This window comes from Uloborus diversus, chromosome 8 (genome assembly GCF_026930045.1).
Source record: "Uloborus diversus isolate 005 chromosome 8, Udiv.v.3.1, whole genome shotgun sequence".
Lineage (NCBI taxonomy): Eukaryota > Metazoa > Arthropoda > Arachnida > Araneae > Uloboridae > Uloborus > Uloborus diversus.
In genome coordinates, this window is record NC_072738.1 from 113,915,842 (window position 1) to 113,938,155 (window position 22,314).

Sequence of the window (22,314 nt, forward strand, 5' to 3'; positions counted from 1 at the left end):
TGCACTACAACGCGATTCGACCGGACGCGAAATGGCTAAAACGCGAGTTTTTCACGAGTTACGAATTTTAGAACTGATGCGAATTCCTTCCCCGCAATACGGAAATTTTCATGAAGGAAACTCGAGGCTAAGTATCGGTTTCGTTATTTTGCTACTAAATATTGGATTTGTGAATGGTCTTCGACCCTTTCAGCATCAATGAAAGCGAAAATTTCCACACCGTATGAGCTACATCTATAAGTGCGTTGTTTCATCTTTGAGTTCGTGAAGATGAAAAGTGAAAGAGAAAATTTTGGACAATTAAAGTAAGGTAAAGGCTCTCAATATGCTTGAACAACTAAAAAGTGCGTCGATGATAGTACCACAATTAAGTATGAGTGACTCTTCCACACGTACAATTAAAAGATTTCCCTGATTTCTTGGATAAAACTGATAACGATCCGAGCATAAATCATCATCATCATCAGTTCATCAGTAACTTTCTCGCCAATCCCATTAGCATAATGTTAAATGGTGCATTGCACGCGAAGTCAATGGTAAAGTTTCAGGACCTACGGTAATTTTAAGCGAAAATTGATAGAATAAACGCCAAAATTCGCAAGATTACAACAGATTAAGCATATATAAACATTAAAAAAAATACTATTTTCAAAATTTGTGACAATAGTAGATCCAAGAATTTATGATATAGATATAGAAGAAAGTTTCGTATTGGCCACAACACACTAGTTGAAGTTACTTATTGTATCTACTTACTGTACAGTGCTATTATTATAGCAGTTCCTGGGGCGTTAAAAACGTTATAACCTCGGATTTTTCAGGGGGAAGATGAAATTGAATGATTTTTGCGGGAATGTGTAATGAATAATATAAATAATAATCTCTACCTATATAAAATTGTGCATTTGATTTTATTATAAAAAAAAGAGATGATTGCAGTAATTTTATATACTATAACACAAATTAAGCTATATAATGTTGTTTTTTATGAAAAAAGACGAATCTATTACAAAAAATAAGTAAATTATTAATGTATAAATAAAAAAATAACAGAATTTACAAACTATTTGTTTGTTTAACTAATTTATATTTAAAAAAAAATATTATATTAATTCTGACAAAGCTTCTTGCAATAAACTATGAGCACGTACTGCTCTAGCATATGCACGTCCAGAAGTTATGTGATCAATTATTTTTTCAGCATTAAATGGTAGAAAGAACTTTTATCCCACTTCCAGTCATAATATAACCAATAGATCCCATATAAGACATTACAGTGTGAAAAGAGTCCAACCTTACAACAACTCATACTTCATCCGATAAACATACAGCAGAAGTTATATCGCGTGCTTTCATATACAGAAGTTGGTCGAACATTAAAATGCGTATTCTCATATTTAACTCTTTAGCATTATCATAAGAAGTTTTCAGTTTAAATTGTGCCATAATTACTCGGAGCTGTATTAATAAATGGTAAAAGAAAATTATCGATGAGGCATGAAACTCATACGTATCTTTACTAATAATAAAGCGGAAAGTCTCTCTGTCTGGATGTTTGTAGGATGTCTGTGATGCGCTTAGCGCCTAGGCCGTTCGGCCGATTTTCATGAATTTGTAGCATGGGGGTGTGCACCTCGAAGCGATTTTTCGAAAATTCGATTTATTCTTTTTCTATTTCAATTTTAGGAAAATTTTCCGGAGCAAAATTATCATAAGATGGACGAGTAAATTACGAAATTATCATGACGTGGAATGGGAGAGCGAATGAACATAGCCAATTGGCGAGAAATTCGTCATCCATTATTTGTAAATATACAGCCGAACCGAATGACCTTTTAATATTTCAACAAATTTAAAAATCCATTCCGCATTACGTTTCTTATCACTTAAAATTATTTCTGATAATAAAAAATTTGAAGATTCATGTATTGACTCGTCCATCTCTTGAATCATTTTGCTACTTGATGAATAATTTTCATTATTATAAACTTGACTAATTATGTCCTTTCTGATAATTTCACTGGCCGTTTTTTATGTTCGAAATTCCTCTTCTTTTTTATCGTCACATTTTTGAATGTACCAATTTTTTGTCAGTATATCATGATTCATTTTTTGAAACAGATAATAGTGTCAAAACCGAATTAACACGAACTAACGTGAAAGCGATCTATTAATCGTTTTGGCATAGTTTTTTCGTCCTGGATATGGTAATTATATTTTTCAGCTCTTCCATCGTAAATTGGCAGTCTTCATTTTCTTCGATGTACTTCTATATTTCAGCCATTGCTGCTCGATTTTCAAAATTAACGGCCCTCTCACGAGAAAAGATGCACATTAATAAAGTAGTTTTTTTTTTTGTCCTCCCCTGTAAAGGAATAAGGAAAGGAATTGATCCCATTTTTGGTGCCGTGGTCCGCGGACCCGCAAGACCGTGCGTGAATCAGGCCATGATTATACTGCTGCATTATGTACTTTACCTAACGTACTGTTTTATTTTATGTCTTCTTTGAAAATATAACGTAAAATAGTAAATTATATTTCTTTTCAAATGCTCCCGATGATCATTGATTTTGTTCACCGTAACAGTATTTTATGTTGAATAAATACAGCTTTTTAAAAATCAATTCTTTATGTAAGAAACTAATATATAGTTAAAAATTGTTTTAAAATATTTTGAACACTATTTAAGCAATAAATATACAATAATTCCTTTCTAACTGCCCGTTTAAAATTGAAGCACTTTAGAACTTTTTCAGCTGAAAATGGAAAATGATAATGTATAGTATGTTATCACATCAAATAGTAAACAGAAAAGTTCATCCGTGAGTTGCGAAACTGGATCTGACTTAGAGAATTCCTCATTTTTTTCTTTTTCGTTTTATCAGTTACCACTGGTGCAAATACAGCGATGTAGCTCTTTGTCAAGGTAGAAGATTTTAATCTTCTTTATGGGTATGTTACTAAATATTTGCTGCTGATAAAATGTTGTGATGAAAAGATCGGTGGATGAGTTTTTATGCTTAAAAAATGTCATAAATGACGTCCTTAAATGTCACATTTTTTCAACAATTTTTACCCCCCTCACCCTTGTCGCACCCTACGCTATTTTTTATAAACATATTCTTGCAAAAAATGCGTGATGCCTCATTTACTGTTGCCCACTCCCTTCCCCTCTTCACAAACCTCCTCCCCCCCTCAAAGCGTGGCAAAAAATGTAACTTTAATACAAATAGCTGTAACCGAATTTTCGAATCTAATTATTTCGATTTAAATTTGAATTAGCTGGATTCCAGTGTTTCTTTTGAGTTCCAGAAAATATTTCAGTTAATTCAATTCCATTTTTTTCTGTAGAAAAAACTACTTGATTGCAGAATGCCATTTTGTTTTCATCAAGAATTTTACTAAAAATGGAATTTTAAAGAGAGAGAAAATGGCAGGTCGCTGGACTAAAATTCTGAAGCCTGCTTTTTGTGTATATTCAAGGTTGGGTTACTGACCCGTTCCGATGCTTGTTTATTCTCCAACAGAGCGTATCCGCCATATGCTCGTATGTTTTCATTGAAACCTAAACACTGACTCACGCTCAGCCTACGTCAAAATGGTTTCCACCAATGAAAGACTCTCTCTGTGATCGTATGTTTTTCCACTGATGCCATTTTGCTTGAATGGGGAGCGCAGATATTTTCATTTTCATCCGTAGTTCAAATCTTTTCGAACCAAAAACAAAGTATAACACGAAAACTTCAGATCAAAAACATTAGGAACTTGGCCAGGAGCGTATCCGCCGTTCTGGATTTTTTGTCAATAAGAAAGGGTATATTCTCCCCGAAACGCAGATTTTTTTTTTTTTTTTTTGACCATTGAAAGAGTTTAAACTAAACACAGAACCCTCCCTTTTTTTCTGGTTACGCCACTGATAGTAGCCAGTAAAATCAAGAAATGTGTCTTTAGACACCTCCTTTCTTTCCCGAGTTGACATCAGGTCCGACATTTCTAACTTTCCCAGAACTGCAAAGGAATATTATATGCTGATAGCATAGTGCATCAAAAAACTACAGATACACTTACAGCCCTGGGAGGGGTGGGGGGGGGGGGGGGGTAGGCAATTGTTTCCTCTTAACCTCCTTAGTTTCATAACAAGATCGTGCATCACCCCCTTTTTTGCAAGTCTATAGCCATCATTAATGTTATTATTTTTGATTGAGGCTTTGCCCAAATTTTCTTATGTTAGAAGCTTTTAATAACACCGTTGTTGTTAGTAATTTTTAATCAATTTGATCATTTTATTGTTGTAAGTACTCGAACAAACCCTCCCATCATCCTGCATTTTATGGAGCGGGAATGCTATCCCTGTTGTAGAAATGATGATAATATTTTCTATCCCCTTTACAGTGACGTATTTACAGGTCTGGGAGTTCGTCTTAATCCATTTTGGGGGGCCCTTTGTTTATCACAGACCTGTGTAAATCATTTTGAAATCCTATTCGGGGCTCCTACGATTGTGAGTGCCCCTAGCAGTTATTGCAACTTTATAAGTCCGCCAGTGCCCCTTTATATAAGTCGCATTTCGTAGCCTGTAAGTTCACCAAAAAAAGCACATTCTGAAAATTCATCCCTAAATTTCAAAATGGGCATATAGTGAACAACTCATTTTTTTTGCCATATAGTGCCGGATCTACGATTGTTCCGAGTCCGGGCAAAATCTCGAAACTGCCGCCTTTACCCATCACGATTTTACATCGAGTTTCAACGGAAAAAGCACCGAAATAGGGCGAATTTGCCGCCCCTCAAAAAGTTGCCGCCCGGGACAAGGACCCTGACTCCCCCCCCCCCCTCTTAAGTCCGACACTGGCCATGTATTCGACGGTATAAATTTCTAAGAATGAACAAAGTAGGCAAAATGTTTTTTCTTTATAATTATTACAATTACTAAGAAATCGCTCGTCAAGGTACGACGAGTGAAAATTGCTTCTAGATTTAAGGGAAGCAATTGCCTGTCGGGTAATATTTTGATCGTTGAAACTTTAACCCTAACTCCAGTAGATAGCATTCATTGTTAACCACTTTTTCGTTTCTTCATTTACCTAAAACAGGGGTCTGGCCAGAGGATACTTGGTCCGTTAACGGACCCTTCACAAAAATCCGATCAACCAAAATGGACCTTTCACAAAATCCCGATCAAACAAAACGGACCCTTCACAAAATTCTGATAAACAAGATCGGATCTTTCACAAATTGTATATTGAAAGAGCAAATCTGAAAGCAAAATAACGCATATTTCTGTGTATAAACCAATAATTTTTGGAACCTTTTTTAAAGTCAAATTAGAGGGATCAGCTTATACAAAATCGGTTTATTTTGAAAAAAAAAAAAAAAAAATCGGCATTCTTGCGATGCTCTTGCAAGCGATAAATAATTGCTGTTGCCAAATAAATAGAATGGTTGTTTGTTTTATCTCAGCTAATTAGCAGCGGTGTTGTTGTAAACTTTTCTGAAAAGGCATTGGTAAGCACTTTTCTCCCCGCTCATGATTTAATGAACAATAATAATATATATCTGCGAAATGAACTTAGAACTGCAAAGGGATAGTAAGGATGGGGAAAAAATATGATCGCTTCAAACAACTTCAAAATTCCTACTTCCAACTTCAAAATTCTCACCACTTAGCGTCTGGCGTTGAACCTTCAATGGCTTGATTAGAAAATATTCTCATCATTTTACCAGCTTGTCAATATTTGCGTTTTTACGGTGCGATGTTTAATTGTTATTTTGGGAGAAAATTATATGGGTTTTGATTTTTCGATGTTAACAAGGATAATTAACTTTAAATAATTTTTTTTAATTACCGTTTTTTTTTCTTTAGATGTCTACATTTTGAAAAATGCAATCTTTTAACATCCGATATGAGAATCATATTTTGTTCTTTTTTCAAGCTAACTTCGCTTCATTGGGATGCAAATAAAAGAAAAGTCTCTTTATTTCTGTTAGAACTCTCATTTCAAGTTTTTAAAGCAAAATTCCATTTTCTGTTACGAGTCAAAAATTAAAATGCTGAATAGATGGTTTATTTTTTTTTTCGACTGTGTCTACAGATATTAATGAAATGTTTATCATAGGACTTTAAAATGCAATTTTAAAATAATTTTATCAAAAATATTTCTTTTACAAGCCGTTTTTTTATACTTTTGATGCCTTCACTTTGAGAATTGCGATCTCTTTTCATCCGCTATGGGAATCCGATTTTTGAATTTTTGATGATAATTACGCTTTGTTAAGAGGTAAACAATTAAAATACCTTTTTATTTTTGTTAAAATCCCGGAATTTACAAGTTTTAAACGAAATTCTGTGCTTTTTAAGAGTGTCTTGGGTCAAAAAGTTAAATGCTGAACCCTATTCTGAATTTTATTTTATTTATTTATTTTTTGTTACAATTATTTTAAATACTGTACAGAAATACTTCTAGTATAATTTAACATAATGTGGAATGGTAGATAATTATTGATACTTGAGAGAGCGATGCCCCCCCCCCCGGCCAAATATCAGAAAAACACTCCAGAATGATTTTATCGACATAGAAGAAGAAAATACTCAACTTTAAGTTTAATTGGTGCAGTTTGTGCCATCTCTAAATTCTAAAATTTCGTTTTAACATTTTTTTTTTTTTTTTTTTTTGCGAAATTATTTGATTTTTCACAACATTAATTTATTTTTCACAAAATTATTTGATTTTTCACATAAAATGGACCCTGTGAAAAATCCTGGACAGACCCCTGTAAAATAACAATCTTACCAGTGAAACAGTTCAATTATCGGATACAGTTCAGCCTTGTCAAAATAAATCATATCCAACATTACCAAAAATATCAAATTATCATGTTCATGCCATGGCACGAGCTTCATGGTTGGTGACGCCAGGAGCGTTTCTCGATCAGTGAATTCACTATTTTAATATATGAGAATTCAACATTTTTTATTCTTTTATTTTTCCTCTGAAGGAAAAAATTACTCCAAAGGAAAAATCTTCATCCAAATCGAAAATTTTTAAAAATTACTTCTCACTTTCTAAACTTACAAATTTTACATCGCAAACGTTTCATTTAGCTTGTTTCTTTAAATCTTTTGCTCAAAACTATCAGATCTTTCAAAAGGACAAGAAGCGGCTTGTTTTTTCAAAAACGGCGAATTTACCTCTGCAAAAAAAGCAGGCTGAACTAGTAACTCGCGGGTTGAATGTCTCGCGGGAACACCCTACTGGTGTAAATAAACAAGAATCGTTATTGCCTCTCTCCCCCCCCCCCTCCTTTGTGTTTTATTCATATTGACCACTATATTTCGAACATTACGGTTGCAATTTCCCCGTAGATGTTTAGCTAGGGTTCGATTTTGTGGAACTACTCTGCCACAGAAATTTTATTATGCAAAATGTTTATGAGGCTGTAAATCTTCCAAAAATTGCTCGATCTGTAGCGTGTATATCTTACAAGTGGATCTAATGTTTGATAGATGTTTTCCTGCTTCATGGTGCATTAAAATGATTTCCTTTCCATAAAATTAGCTTGGTTTGCTGCCCTTTGATTTATTATTTCGTTCTGAATTTTGTCTCGGTGATGTATAAATAAGTAGACTTGATGCGTTTCTGAAACTGCTTAAAATTTTCATTTCTGGGTGAAAACACGTGTAATGCAGTTTTATTAAAAAAAGTGGGAAAAGAAAGTGTTCCACTTTTTTGATGATTTATTTATACTTTGCATATGATCTGACTTTCTAGTAGTCGGCCAACGTTGATGTCTGTTGATCGTTTTGACAATTATTCTAAAACAGCGAGACAGCGACTGATCTTGGTATGAGTAAGGCGCTCACCTATAGAAAAAGTTATAACTCAAGACTGGAACATTTTGAGACAGCAAAACGAAATTATTTTTGTTAAAATAATTAGTTATGACGCTGTAAATAATACGTTAGACCCATTCCTGATTGGTATGTTTTCTATCGTTAATTCAAAGCTTTACCATGCTTAAAATTGTTCAACTTGTTTTCAAATGTTATAAGATTTCTTATAATTATGACATTGCAAAAAAAAAAAAAGAATCACCTTTTAAGAAATAGTAATGTATTGATGCAAAACACGTTTCTTTAAAATTGTGATTAACTTAATGAATTCCATCTATAAAGTAGTAAAAAGCCTGACAAATGTTTTCCAGTACTGTGTACTTTGATTATATAATCTTAAATTTTTCGTCAAATATATTTTTCACACATTACTGCAGATACTTTCATAACAAAAGCTCTGCGCACTGTTAATGTTGATAAGATATTAGTGTATTTTCATAACGGAAAGAATGTTTCTATTCTTTATAGAATTTTTCATTTAAATGGCTGTCCACAAATGATGTCCTATTTTTGTTCAACTTTTTTGACCCCTCCCCCCTTTGTGTCACAGTTCTCCTTCCCCTCCCCTTGTCACATGTCATGCTGTTTTTCATAAACCTATTGTACTAAAATAATGTATGATGTCACACTTTTTGTTGCTCGCCCCTCCACATGGTCACAAACTCAAAATTTTAAATCTCTATCCTTTGAGCGTGACATCATTTGTGGACGACCCCTAACTGATTTGTTTCTAAGCAGTGGCAGGGGTTACCCACCGGGGGGGAGGGGGGCTGAAGGGCTGAATTTTTAGGGGTTTGTTTTAAGAGGTATTTTTTTCTTTTTTGGGGGAGGGGAGTCCTTATGGTATTGGGGTTGAGATTGAGAGTGCCCCTTTGCATTGGGGGGAATGGGCTTCCTGAGCAGTGGTGTGACCAGAATTTTCTTCTGGAGGGCCCATAGCCATCCTTGGTTTAGTGCAGTCCTACTTCTCCCCACAGACATGTCCCTATTTCTAATATTATTATGAATGTATTTGGTTTGTTTCTGTTATTTAAATTTATGTAATATATTTCTTACAGGAGGAACTTTTTGGTTGTTTAAGAATGAAAACATGACTTCATTGGGTGTATGGACGGTATCAAATCCATATCCTATTGGTTTTTTAAAGCCTAACTTTGACAATGGAAGTTTTCTAGAAGTAGCCTCCTCTTCCAAAGTATGTTTCGACTTCAGATTTTTGAAATGTTGTTGTGCTATGAATTTGATTTTGATACAATTATTATTTGTTTGTACACATGAGTTACATATAAGTTTTTGGGTATGGTAATTCAAATTTGTTGTTTTAACTTTTAACTGATTTTCCAGATTTTCTTTTTACTTTAAAATCATAAATGTCTGAAAAAAGTATTGCATTACCAATTGCTACATTACATAAATATTGCTGCAATATTTCGCTTTTTTGCAACACGCTTTTTAATGTTCTTCCCTATCCTTTAAAGCAGGGATTTCAACCTTCCACACTTAGGTACCCCTTTCAGCTCAATGTTTTCTTGGCAGAACATCTGGGTCAAAGAGCAAAAAAAATAGGATGTTAAAGCTTTATGCTGCTAAAACTTATATACTACTGAATTTTACAAATTTGTTTTATATATATTTAAAGTTAACAAAACCATCCTTAAGAATTTTCCCAAAAATAAATATTCTACTAAGATGTTGGCCCTTTGGTTAAGCAATTTCGTATCACTGCTCGCTCACTCAAAAAAGTTTTTATCTGAAAAATAAAACATAAAATATAAATTTAGAAACTTGAGTTTTGATGCAGTCAGCAAAGATTTTTCTTGGACTATTATTGTGTTCAAGCCAGGGGTGCCCACCTAGGGGGGGGGATCAAGGTGCAGACTGCGCTATTGCAATTTTTAGAGGGGGGTGTTTTTGAGGGGTAGTTTTCACTTTTTTTGAGGGGAGGGTCTTCCAAATATTTAGGGTGTGTGCCCTTGCTCTTAGGGGGGGGGGCACCCCTGGTGCGAGCAGTGCAGATATTATGCAGTGCAATCCGATTAGTTATATAACTCAGTGTTTGTTGAATCTTCTGAATTAAATTGTTTATTTCTTAGATTAAATAATGCACTGTCATAAATCCTAAAATGTAAAGGGCTACCATTTTAAAATTGATATTTTATGAGAATACCAATTTTTTTGAGGGAGGAGGGGGGATTGACCCCCCGAAATTTCCTCTCTCTACGCCATTGAAGTAATGAACAGATGACTAATAATAAACTGATGCTTAAATGATAAAGAACATGAATCCTAATATTTTTTTCTTCTCAAGCAAACTTAAACAATTTTTTGTGACTTAAGAATTAAATTGCATTGTTGGGTAATTTACTTTGGCTGTAATATAGTTTTATTCATTTATTTATGTTGGTTTTTGATTTTAAATATGAATGTTGCTTGTTCACTCATTATGTTATTGATCTGAGAAATTTTTAAAGATTGATAAATAAGCAATGTATTTAATGCTGATTTTTTTTTTTCTCAAATCTAGATGTAAATGTGGCAGTGGTACATTGTAGCTAAAGACGCTTACTAAAATTAACAGTAGTGCTGAGTAGCAAAACTTAATTTTACCAGCTTAAACAACAACCTTTCTGCTTTTTCTTCATGAAGCCTATGCTCTATTAGATGATGTTCAAATTTCTGTATATTTTTTCTTTCTTTATTAAACAAAAATTGCTGGCTTGTTTCTCATCATATTAATGCTGTTCTTTGGTTCTTGGATACTGTTAATACTCCTTGGCGTAGGATACGTTTATATGATTGAAAAAAAAATATTACAATTGATTGTTATTAGTTATTTAACAGACGTACTGAATAGAATATTTTTAAAGATCTGATTTAAAAATGTCACCTGTATTGATTTGAATAATTAGGACATAGTTAAAAATATTGTTTTTTTTTTTTTTTTGGAATGTTTAAGTTCAATGGCAATATGGCATTTGCCCTTTCATAATTTGGATATGAGGTTGGAGGGAAAAAAATCTTCAACCTTCCGTCCTAAGGTCAGCTGCTAAATGATCAACCTCAGGACTTTCAGGCTCACACATTTGAGGAGCATGTACTGAGAGGATTCATTATGGCCTAAGTCATCAAACCAGTGATGTTCTGTCACAAGTCTGATGTCCTAACCACTAGACTCCCCAGCTCAAATCATTACAATTTTTTTAAAGCAACTTTTTTTTTTTTTTTTTCATTTTTCAACTGTTGTCTTAAAAATTTTAAATTTTTGGTAAAATATACAGTATATGTTTGCCTACATATTTGTAATAAATGAAGTGATAATTTTGAGTGACAAATGTTTCTATACTACACTGTCCATTAACCTGTAGGATGGCTTGGCCATTTGTGAAAGAGGACGCTCTGTTAAAGTTCAAACTGAAGGCCCCCATCTTGTTAGTTTGGGAGGTAATGGTGGTAGGCTAAACAGTGCTGTAACTATTCACCCTTTGCCTGAAGGTAGTGTTGCAAGCTTTTCTACTATTGCTTCTCTTTTTAATGTCTCCTTTCTTAAGTGGTTTTCAATCTTTTCTTTCACCACATATGTATTTTTCTTAAACATTAATTAACATTAGAATACAGGCCTGTCGTGTGCAGGTAAACAGCAGTATCTGCAGAAATGAGTTTTCGAAATATTTGAAGAAATGTGTGGTCTATTCAATACTAACACTAGGAAAGTGTTGGAATTAGATGTTTTTTTCTCGCCTTTTTTTCAGCGGAAACCAAATAATTGAACTTGTACAATAAAGATAACATACAATTCATGACAAAAATGTAAAAAAAAATGAAAAATTTGCTGTTACTGCCCTTTACCGCACACGGCTGAAGACTCATTTTTAGGTGTTTAAGAGCATGTATTTTTTTACTTTGGTACTTTTTTATTCTGGGTTTCTAATCTTGCAGAAAAATAGGATAGGATATCTCAAAATCAGAAGAAAACTCAATGGAAATATTGCTTTATTTTTTTTTGTACATAACATTTTTCTCGTCATTCAGACTTTTAAGTCATACTAGAAAAAAAAATCCTCTTTAATTTAAAATCAAGAAAATGCAGAGTTTCAGTAAGCTTTTACTGATAAAAATTAGCATTTTATTTCATATTCAAGTAGTACCCGTGCAGTGCTGCTTGTGCTAAGAAATTAAAAAAAAGTTGTTTACTATGACCTTCTAGAAAAAAATAAAATCAGACAAGAAAGGAAAAAAAAATGGAGGTTCTTAATTATTTAATTAAAACTTGCTCTAAAAGTGTTCCAACATAATGACTTTCAATAATAGGATAAGATTCCTAGTGTTATAAGGACAAGAATCTCAAAGATATTTTTTAGCATTTGGACAGTAATTTCATCAAGTCCGAATCAGAATAAAGACAACTATGTCAACAGATCCTGATTTGAATAAACAAAACAATACACAATAGAATAAGAACACAAGTGCCTAAAACTCTTCATTAAAGTAATCTTATCTAAATCTTTCTTGTTAAAGCAATGTAAAAACATGTTAGTTTTACTTATAAAATAAATTAGTTTGTTGTTTTTATTTTAAAAACATTTATAAAAACAACTTTTGAGTAGTGTTTCCATTTAGTTTTGTTTTCACAAGTTTTCACACAAATAGCTTCAGCATACTTTAAGAAAAGATTGAATACCACTGTGCTTAATAACATGCATAGCTTGTAGAATATCTATTATCTTTTTAGAGATTTTTTATTAGCTTTTGCACATAATATTTTCTGCTTCTAGCAAAGGATTAAAATTTATGTTGATGTTTTTAAATTCTGATAGTTATATATAAATTAATACTTTTTGTATTCCAGTAATTTAAACAATGAAATGTGTTTTATTAAGTAGTTTTACATTTTTTGGTGCTGAAGAGTTTGAAAACTTTAGCTAGCGTTCGTTTATCGACCGGTAGCTACTGGAGGGTTGATCACATGACAAATAATGACCTCGGTTCCAATGCTTTAGCATGCACTGAAGTCATTAGCTGTTATGTGATCGACTGACTGGTAGCTACTGGTGGAGGTCTTCGAACGTAGCCTTAAGTTAACGCCATGTTTGAAGTTATGTATTTTAATACTATGACTGAACTTCTTTTTCTTTTTTGTGCTGTTACACTGCAACATTTACTTGATAGTAAATAAAGGGACAAAATTTTGAATTTTGTTCATTTTCTTCATTATAACTTCATAAATAAAGGTTAATCTGCATCTATTTTATTTATTAATCAGTGCATGTTAATTATCTGTGTAATGAGGACAGATCCAGCTTCTATATTTGGATTTATTATTTTATTAAAATATGAATGCATAAATTAAGAGAGGGTTCATAGTGTGTGTGCACAGACACAAATAGGGGCACAGAAGTCTGGGACTTGAAATATGACAATTTATGACCTGTCCTATGTCCTATCCTTGCTTAAGCCAGAGTGCTTGCCTTTAACTACATAGAAGCTTTAAATAAGAAGTTTCCTAATGATTGGAAAAGTAAGAATGGCTGGATAGCTGAAAGAAGACAAATTGCTATATGAGGCGACGTCCAAGTCTTTCTCTTTCAGAAACCAAAAAGTTAACCAGGGTTTTTAATGCAGAAAATATTGATGTATTTTTGGAAAATAGTATAGATATTATGAGATAAAATCTTATATAATTAAAAACTGAGTGTATGCAACTATGTATGTATGTCCAAGTAACTTCTCTCGAACAACAGTGAACTGACCATCGGACCAGGTATCGATGGATTTATAATCTTCTCGTCTTCATGTTTGGCTGTTTAACATACTTAGCAGAGATATCAATTAAACTATTAATTATGACATTTAGATTTCGACATAAAACCCCTACTTTTGGAAGGCTTTCCTCCATTCAAATTATTATTCAGTGCTTCATCTCAACTTTCGGCAACAATGCTTTTATTAAAATTTATAGCAGTGAGGAAAATCATTGAGACGAAAGATCTGTTGCCATTTTTTGTCTTGAATATGAGCAAATGAAATTCTAAGTTTTGTTTTAAAGGCTTCTCCTGTAATCGGGGGATTTAAAATGTTTACTTTTTGGTTATTTTTCCGAAATCTGCCGCAAAATTGTACTTTTTTTTTGTTCAAGCCTGATTGTTAAACATGCGTCACTTATAACATAACTTTTATTTTCAAGGTGGACCGTGCAAAACTGGACGATGCAGCTAGTACAAACTTCTAAATTTTAATGTGTACGGAATCTCAAAATTTCTACCCAGTCCAAAAGTAATTCTTGAAAGCGGCAAAAAAAAAAAAAAAAGTTTAATCAATCATTATTGAGGGAATGAAGGGAGTTTCCTATTCAGATGATACCAAACTATTTGTCTTTGCCATTTTAAATTATTAATATTGTTTTTTTTCGGGCTCTAAATGTGCCCTAAACATGTCCAAATGTTCCCTATGTAGGGGCACTTATGGTCAATTTTTGCATATTTTTAACCCTAGAACACTAGCGTGTTTAAATAGGCTGTTATTACTAGAAATACGTAAAATTTACGTGTTCTTACAAAATGTATTTTATTTACTAATGTTTGTAAAAAAAAAGCTAACAATTATATAAACAGCTCAAAAAGTATTAAAAAATGCATGAAATGTATAGTATTAAGAAATATTATGCAAAATAACAAATTGCATTATAGATATATTATAAACCAACACTAATTATACATAGTATAAGCTTAAAGATGTTAAAAGAATAAGAAAATAGAATAGGTGTATAAAAAATAAAGGAAAAATAATAAAACGTCTAATTATGCAGATAAATTGTCTAAATGCAACTTGTAAAAAATTTCTTTTGGTGCTACCCATAAATTGCCTTGCCACACATGCAGTAATTAGTTGTCATCCTCTTTTCTTTTTTTTTTATAGTTACAAAAGCTGCAGTCAGGTTCTTCGTCCTTGCTGATTCTGTGCAATTTCAGTATTCTGTATATCTTGTTATAAACCTTGATGGATTTTGGATGACGTTGATGTCAACGTTCTCAGACGTTGATGTTGCTAATTTTCACATAGCAGCTGCTGAAGCTTTAGCATAAATTGCAATCTTGACAAGATTGGAGATTGCTCTCTTGGAGATTGCTGATTCATACTGATACAAAAACGAAATGAAAATGCTGCGAATAATGTTGTTATAAAATTTTTAATAACTATAAAATAGACGTTATCGCTAGCGATACGTTAAATATACGTGTAAAATAATGCACATGTATTACTAGAGAAACGTAAAATTTACGTGTGACCTCTAGAACAACAAGCGTGTGGACTAAACAATAGACGATGAAGCTAAGCCACGTGGCAGGCAAGTAACTAAGTCATCACTCGAAGCACTTCTACTCGGACGAGTTCATTGATGAAAAAAAGGGGAGAAAGCATCCAATATCGAAGGCTTGTACGTAAATTTTACGTACACTAGTGTTCTAGGGTTAAATAAATATATTTTTTAAATGTTGTCATATCTCCTATGAGCATGCACACTTGGGGAGATTAGGTGTAAGATTATGTTAGTAAAAGAAAATGGAATTAAAAAAGCTACTTTTTTTGCATGAAATTAAAAAAAAAAGTTTATGTGTGCCCCCTTCTCTCCTTACCTAACATTTGAAAATCTCCAACACTAACAAATACAGGCAAACACCTAACAGCTTGGTTACAACATCCAGAAATTGCAGTTTCGCCCTTGATTTGGGTTTATCAGTCTGAAATAGTCATAACAGAGCTGAAGTCAGATATCAAATACAAATACAATGTGAGGACCAGCAACAGGCTTTAGGCCTAGCTAGGCTGGTCCTACTCAGTTTATTATTCCTCAATGAAGATCAATGACCCTCTTAAAGCTATCCACCCCTTTGCTCATTACCGCCTCTTTCAGTAAGCTGTTTCAAGTGCCCACAACACAACTAAAGTAGTAGTTTTTCCTAATTTCCAGGTTAGCCTGAGATTTGAATAGCTTAAAACAATGACCCCTCGTCCTGCTTATGCAAAAAATTAACCTGTTCACATCTCTCATTTTGATAAATTTTAACAACTGAATCATGTCCCTTCTAACTTTCCTTTGCTCCACGCTATATCCTCTCCTTAAAACTGAGATTACCTTCACACCAGTAGTTAAAATTAATTTAGCACACCAGTGAGAGTTCATAGTAATGGTACGGCGGCTCACCTCAAAAAGTGAGGGTAAAGACTTAGATAATAAGCTGGAAGTTCAAGTTAGTTATTTGCTTATAATCCTACTGTAGCCCCAGCTATGGGGCAGAAACTTGCAGCTTATAACTGTAACAAGCAGTCAACTTTTCTCTGAGCAAAAGTAAAAACTTATTTAAAATTTTTTTCAATCTGCTTTTATTGTCAGTGCATTCAAAATGTTGTTCATGTACTGTATACTGTGATATGTATCTATACTTATTGTTGCTTTTGTGTGTGTGGACTTCAGGTAGAATATATGTTGGGAATCCTGATTCCTTATCGCCAAAAGATGTCTTAATCCAAGGACCTGGTATAGCCCTTGATCATTGTTTCATTGACAATAACAATGGTCTTGTTACCATTTATCCTCAAGCTGGAGATGTGTCCATTGATGGAGTACTCATTACCGAACCAACTTGTTTATCTCAAGGTAAATTATTATCATTACTATTACAGTAAAACCTCCATTATCCGAACCTCGATCAACCGAAACTCTCCGTTAACCGAAGTCGGTTTCGTCTTCACTTTTTTTCACTCTCTACTATCATTCAAAACTTTCTCTTAACAAACACGCATTTTTTAAATTTTTTTAATTTCCCTCACATTTGTTTTGTATGCAAGCCGTCCTTTCCAAACTAAGAGTGCAGATAACACTAAGACGAAGTTGGAGAAAACTTTTGCTGAATTTTTCAATTGGCGCAGATGAAAATGCTACGGACGTTGTGAAAGATAGTGTTGCTGAATTTTCAAGCCTTTTTAACACAATGAAATGTTTTGAAAATTGTCTGGATAGAAAATCACAGATTGGTTGAATTGTCTTCCTTTCAGTTGCTCAATGATAAGGAATTAATAGCAGTAGTCCAAAATTCTCCCAAAAGAAGAATATGAGGATGAAGATGATAGTGATTCCGGAGTAAATAAAATCATTAACAATGATGCTCTTGAGTGTTTCTTAAAATGCCTTGTTTGGTTGGAACAACATGAACAGTGATTCCTCTGAACTCTTGCTTTTAACAAAACTTCGTGATAGAGCTGTACGGCAAAAAGATGATGGCCAATTTATACCAGATGAAGTTTTAATTTAAACCATTGTAAGTTTTTGTTTCAGAAATAAATTTATTTTTAGTTATAATTTTACTCTATTTAACAAATAAAATAGTCATAATAACAGTTCAAAGACGATACTACATGTTAAACTAGGTTATTATTGATGAATTCTCGATTATCCGAAAATTTCGATTATCCGAAGTAGGTTCGGTCCCAATTATCTCGGATAATCGAGGTTCTACTGTATTGTAATTTTAAAAGCAAATGATGAAAAATTAGAGTTAAGTTTACGCAATACCAAGGTTGGCTTGAACACATGACAGTTTTTTGAGTTTTAACCCTAGTTTAATGTCATGTCAAAAACTCAATGTCAAAAAATATCAAGAACCTCTAATTTTACAATTGTTGGTTGTTGGGGAAGGGGGGAAGGGTAACAATTCAAGAGGTGCTGCTGTGCTCGAGCTCCCGCCAAAATATTTTGGAGTGCTAAGGACTAGCACGCAGAAGAAAAGAGGGGAAAAAATGAAAGGAAAACATATTTTTTCTTCCTTATTTCTTAACTAATAGGAAAGCTTTTTTTTTTTTCATCGAAACGAATCGAGGTACATAAAATTTTGGTTTTACGAATGAAAATATCGAAAATCAAAAGTGGTAAAGTTCAATGTTATTATACTCGACAAAAGAGAAATTCCTCTTACAGTAATCCAAGATAGGACTTTAAAACCAGACAAACAGTAGTAATGAAAACATGCTTGCGACAGTCATAAGGGGTTTTCAAGTCAATTGACGAAAAGTATTGAGAACGAGCTGATGTGTGCATCACATGACTTCTTTTTATGACAATTTAATGAGAATAGTGAATTGCAGTAAGCATAGAAACACTTTAAATATTTTCACCCCAAGTTTGTTTTGAACTGAAGCAAAAAAAATGTTTTAAACGGATTAATCTTCCCAATACAGTGAAACCTGTGTAAGTTGACCACTTGCGGTGCAGTACTTTGGTGGTCAACTTAGACAGGTGGTCAACTTATAAAGGGGGTAATGATTTTTTTTTTTTGTCATTTCTTGCACCATGTATTCATTTTTTGATTGATTGACACTTACTCTTTCTGTTCAATTCACTTTCATTGTTTAGCATTACTTTGAAACAATAATTTAAAATGTTATTCAAATATTTTTTAAGATTATTTTCCCGGAATGATGCATAATGTGTCATGCAAATTTAAAATTTCAGTAAATTGATAAAAAAAAAGTTACTCATTTGATATCAATAGTTCCTAAAAATTCATAGCTTCTCAAAAATTACAAATTTTTTATACATTTATAACCCCATGATGATCTACTTTTCAACAAAATAACTCCTTATTGAAGTTGGCGCACTTATTAGACACTAGTTTTAGAAATTCCATATGTGTCAGCTATTTTTCTCTGGCTTTCTCCCTTTTCAATTAATTTTAATATTTCATATCTTTTATCAATCTCAAGTTCAACTAACTTTCTTTTTGAAGCCATTTTATGTAAAACTATAACACAAAGAGCAACAAGTTGGAATCTCATAGTTCAAAAAAGCAGTTGGAAATGAAAATGTCGTATCTCTTAATCCCTTGCACCAGAAATATTGCAGGTTCTTAGTAATTTTCCCATGTGGTTAAGCTCAAAAGGAGGTTTAGTTATGCTGCTGTTCCATTTAGTTAGTAAAATGCTGGTCTGGTATCAAAAATTCTTGGAAAGCTTTAAAAAAAAATAAAAAAAAATACTTTGCTAAGTAAAATTTTAAAAATAAACCAAGTGGTCAACTTACAAAGGGTTTTTTACAATACTCCAAACCAAATTTGGTGTTCATTAGTGGTCAAGATAGACAGGTGGTCAAGATAGAGAGGTGGTCAAGTTACACAGGTTTTCCTTCATTATATAACATAGGACTAATTCCGTTCCTGACAAAAGCGGTCAACATAGACAGGTGGTCAACTTATAAAGGTTGTCAACTTTACAGGTTTTACTGTATTGGCAATTTTAATGTGATTCCATGGTTAACCCTTTAAATATCGCCAATAGTGACCAAACTTAAACCAAGTTTGAAAAAAAGAAAAAAAAGCGCCAAATTTGTCACCAAGTTAGGGACAAAACTTGTTGATTAAAAGCTTGGCAATATAGGCCAAGTGTTTGCCAAATTATAACACCACTTGAGTTTGCATTGAAATTAACTATGATTTTCCCCCAAAAAGGTGTAAAAGACCACCTTTGAAGTATTCAAATGCAACGAAAAGGGGAGGTGCACAACTAGATCCTACTAGGAGTCTACATACCAAATTGCAAATTTCTAGGACATATTGTTTTTGAGTTATGCGAGATACATACGCACATACATACAGATGTCACGAGAAAACTTGTAACTAACTTGGGGATCGTGAAAATGAATATTTTGGGTGTCTATACATTCTTAGGCATACATCTATGTGTGGTCAGGTTGAAAAAAAAACTCAATATTCATTCGGGGGTGAGCAAAATGGAAATTCAGGCCAATTTTTGGGTGAAATTTTTTTTGCAAATGAAATACTTCCTTTATTATGTAAAAGGAAGTAAAAAGAGAAGAAAAGAAAAAAATTCTAAAGATTATTTGAAAATGAATTAAGGCAACAGTTTAATATGTTAAACAATCATGAGTGAAATTGCTTATTTTTACCAATATATTGATGTATTAACTAAATAAGTAAACCAATTTATTCACTGAGTTCTAACAAATGCAATAATCCTCTAATTGGAGCTGAAAATCTTAAACTTTTACTTTCACTTTTAGTTTTAAAATATCAGTACAAAAGTTGTGACCGTTCATTCAGTTATACATTCCTCATTTAGTTTAGTATTCCTTCAGAAATAAATAAAGTGTGTTCCTTCAACTTTATGATTCTCTCTACTATTTTCTCCGTATTAAAATATAGTTTGGATGATGATGTTGACTTTTTTGTTGACTCTCAACTTTTAGTGTATAGAAATGTAGCTGTGGAATTAATTTGTAGTTGTAATCAAGGGTACCCATATGGGGGCCAAGTGGCGGCTCAAGCCCCTCCCCTCCCAATTTAAATTGGAATTTCCTTGCTTTTAGTACTTTTTTCATTGCAAAAATGTAAAAACATTTCTTCTCCAGCCTTTAATGATTAAGTTATTAAATACGTCAAATTTTAATAACTCTAATCTGCACTAAAATCAGTTTCCATGGGGAAAATATCCTGCTAAACCATGGGGGAAATATCTGAGCCCCCCTTACAATTTTGCATATGGGTGCCCTTGGTTGTAATGGCCAAAAGTCAAAGTTTATATTTTCAATAATGTTACTCTTTAAAAAAATCTAAAGTATATTTCCTTGAGTGTTAAATTTTGAGATTTTAATGCGTTCCTGACACCCAGTCGAAACCGTACTTTAAAAGAAGCACCCAACTCATCTTCAAATCCTGGCATCACTGAATTTTTCTAATCTCCAGCACAACCAGAAGTATTGACATCTGAAACAATGCATTTATTAAGTGATTGTTAATACAATAATATTGGTCAAATAGTAATGTAACTTTTCTTGAACTAATATTGACTCAATCCCCATCCTGTGTGTATAAAGATGGAGACTGAACTATTTCTTCTTTCCATTGCTTACAAAACTTGATTGTAAAATATCAACTTAACTAATACCTCAATTTCATTTTTATTCTTTACTAGTGGTACCCGCACAGCTTTGCCCGTAATAGAAAAATTAAAAGGTCTTTTGGTTCGCCTGTATTTTTACAAATAATGTATGGTGAATTTTCTTGCCAACTGGCTTGTACCCATGTTACGGTTCCACATTATGATAATTTCGTATCTCATCAATTGGCTTGTACCCATGTTACAGTTCGACGTTATGATGATTTCGTAACTTACTGGTCCATCTTATGATAATTTTTTTCTTAAAATTAGAATAGAAAAAGAACCACATCGAATTTTCGAAAAATCGCATTGAGGTGCACGCTCTAATTCTACAAACTAACTTTGTGCCAAATTTCATGAAAATCGGGCCGAACGGTCTAGGCGCTATGCGCGTCACAGAGATCCAGACATCCTTTGGACATCCAGACAGAGAGACTTTCAGCTTTATTATTCGTAAAGATTACTCAGGCATTCAGTCATTTTACAGCCCTTTTCTTCTTGTTTAATGTAGTATACCCTACCTTCAGTATAAAATTAAATATAATAGAGAAGAAAATTGAAATTTTAGAAATTCATAAAATTAAAAAAAAAAGTTTTATTTTTTGGAAATACCTGCTATTATTGTTGCAATGCAATAGCTCTTATTAACTGTAATGGATGAACTGGGCAGAAAATATTGTGCTTTAAATCAAGGGTTTAGGTTAATTTGGTTTTTCAATTTTTTAGGATGTATGTTGTGCCTTGGGCGATCAAATTACTTTCGCTTCAACAATCCCAAAGAAGCTCAACTTATGAAGAAGGCTTCTCCTACTCCTAGAAAGTTAAAAAACTCAGCTGGGTTTGTTCCTGGTATGTAAATTATAGCTCTGTAATACATTATTAGCAAATACATAAAATTCCACTGTATGAATGTTTGAATTTCTTTTGGTGCATAATGGTCAATATAATTGTCTTACTTTATTGCTTATTCGACTTTAGTTAAAGATATACAGCACACTTGATTCCATTTTATCAATCAGTTGTCTTCCTATTTAAAATTAGTTTTTGTCCCTTTCTACACAGTATTTCTTGTAGCTTAAGGCTACAAGTACATAGTAGACTTTTTTTGGACTTATCATTTAAGATACTCATCTATAAATTCATTTATTTTTAAGAATATATACGATAAATAAATCTAAATTTGTAGCTGCAATCAGAATCTTTTATACTTGATTCCAAAAAATAAATAATTGGTAGGAATAAATGCAAGTAAATAGAAAAGCAATTGTTATTCATTATGATGAATACTTTTTCTGTCTTAAATTTAAAATGCTATCTTTTAACCTTTATCAGCTGCATTCAACATTTTTCCTCTCTGGGCCAAATACGTCTGACAGTTGGAAATTTTTAATTTTCGACTGTCGACAATTAGGTCAAATCAGGACAGGTTGAAAGACATAGGTTGAGTAAGGTTGGTCTCTTGATGCTCTATCCTTTGT

General features: G+C 32.9%; 1 protein-coding gene across 1 annotated transcript in view; it reads left to right on the forward strand.

The window, feature by feature from the left end:
* The window catches only part of LOC129228548 (pleckstrin homology-like domain family B member 1), a 97,328-nt gene that overhangs the window by 46,568 nt on the left and 28,446 nt on the right, over positions 1–22,314 (forward strand). The window contains 4 exon segments of the mRNA XM_054863230.1: positions 8,950–9,086; positions 11,257–11,383; positions 16,362–16,544; positions 21,563–21,685. Coding sequence (XP_054719205.1) covers positions 8,982–9,086; positions 11,257–11,383; positions 16,362–16,544; positions 21,563–21,685 — 538 coding nt within the window. The 5' untranslated portion in view covers positions 8,950–8,981.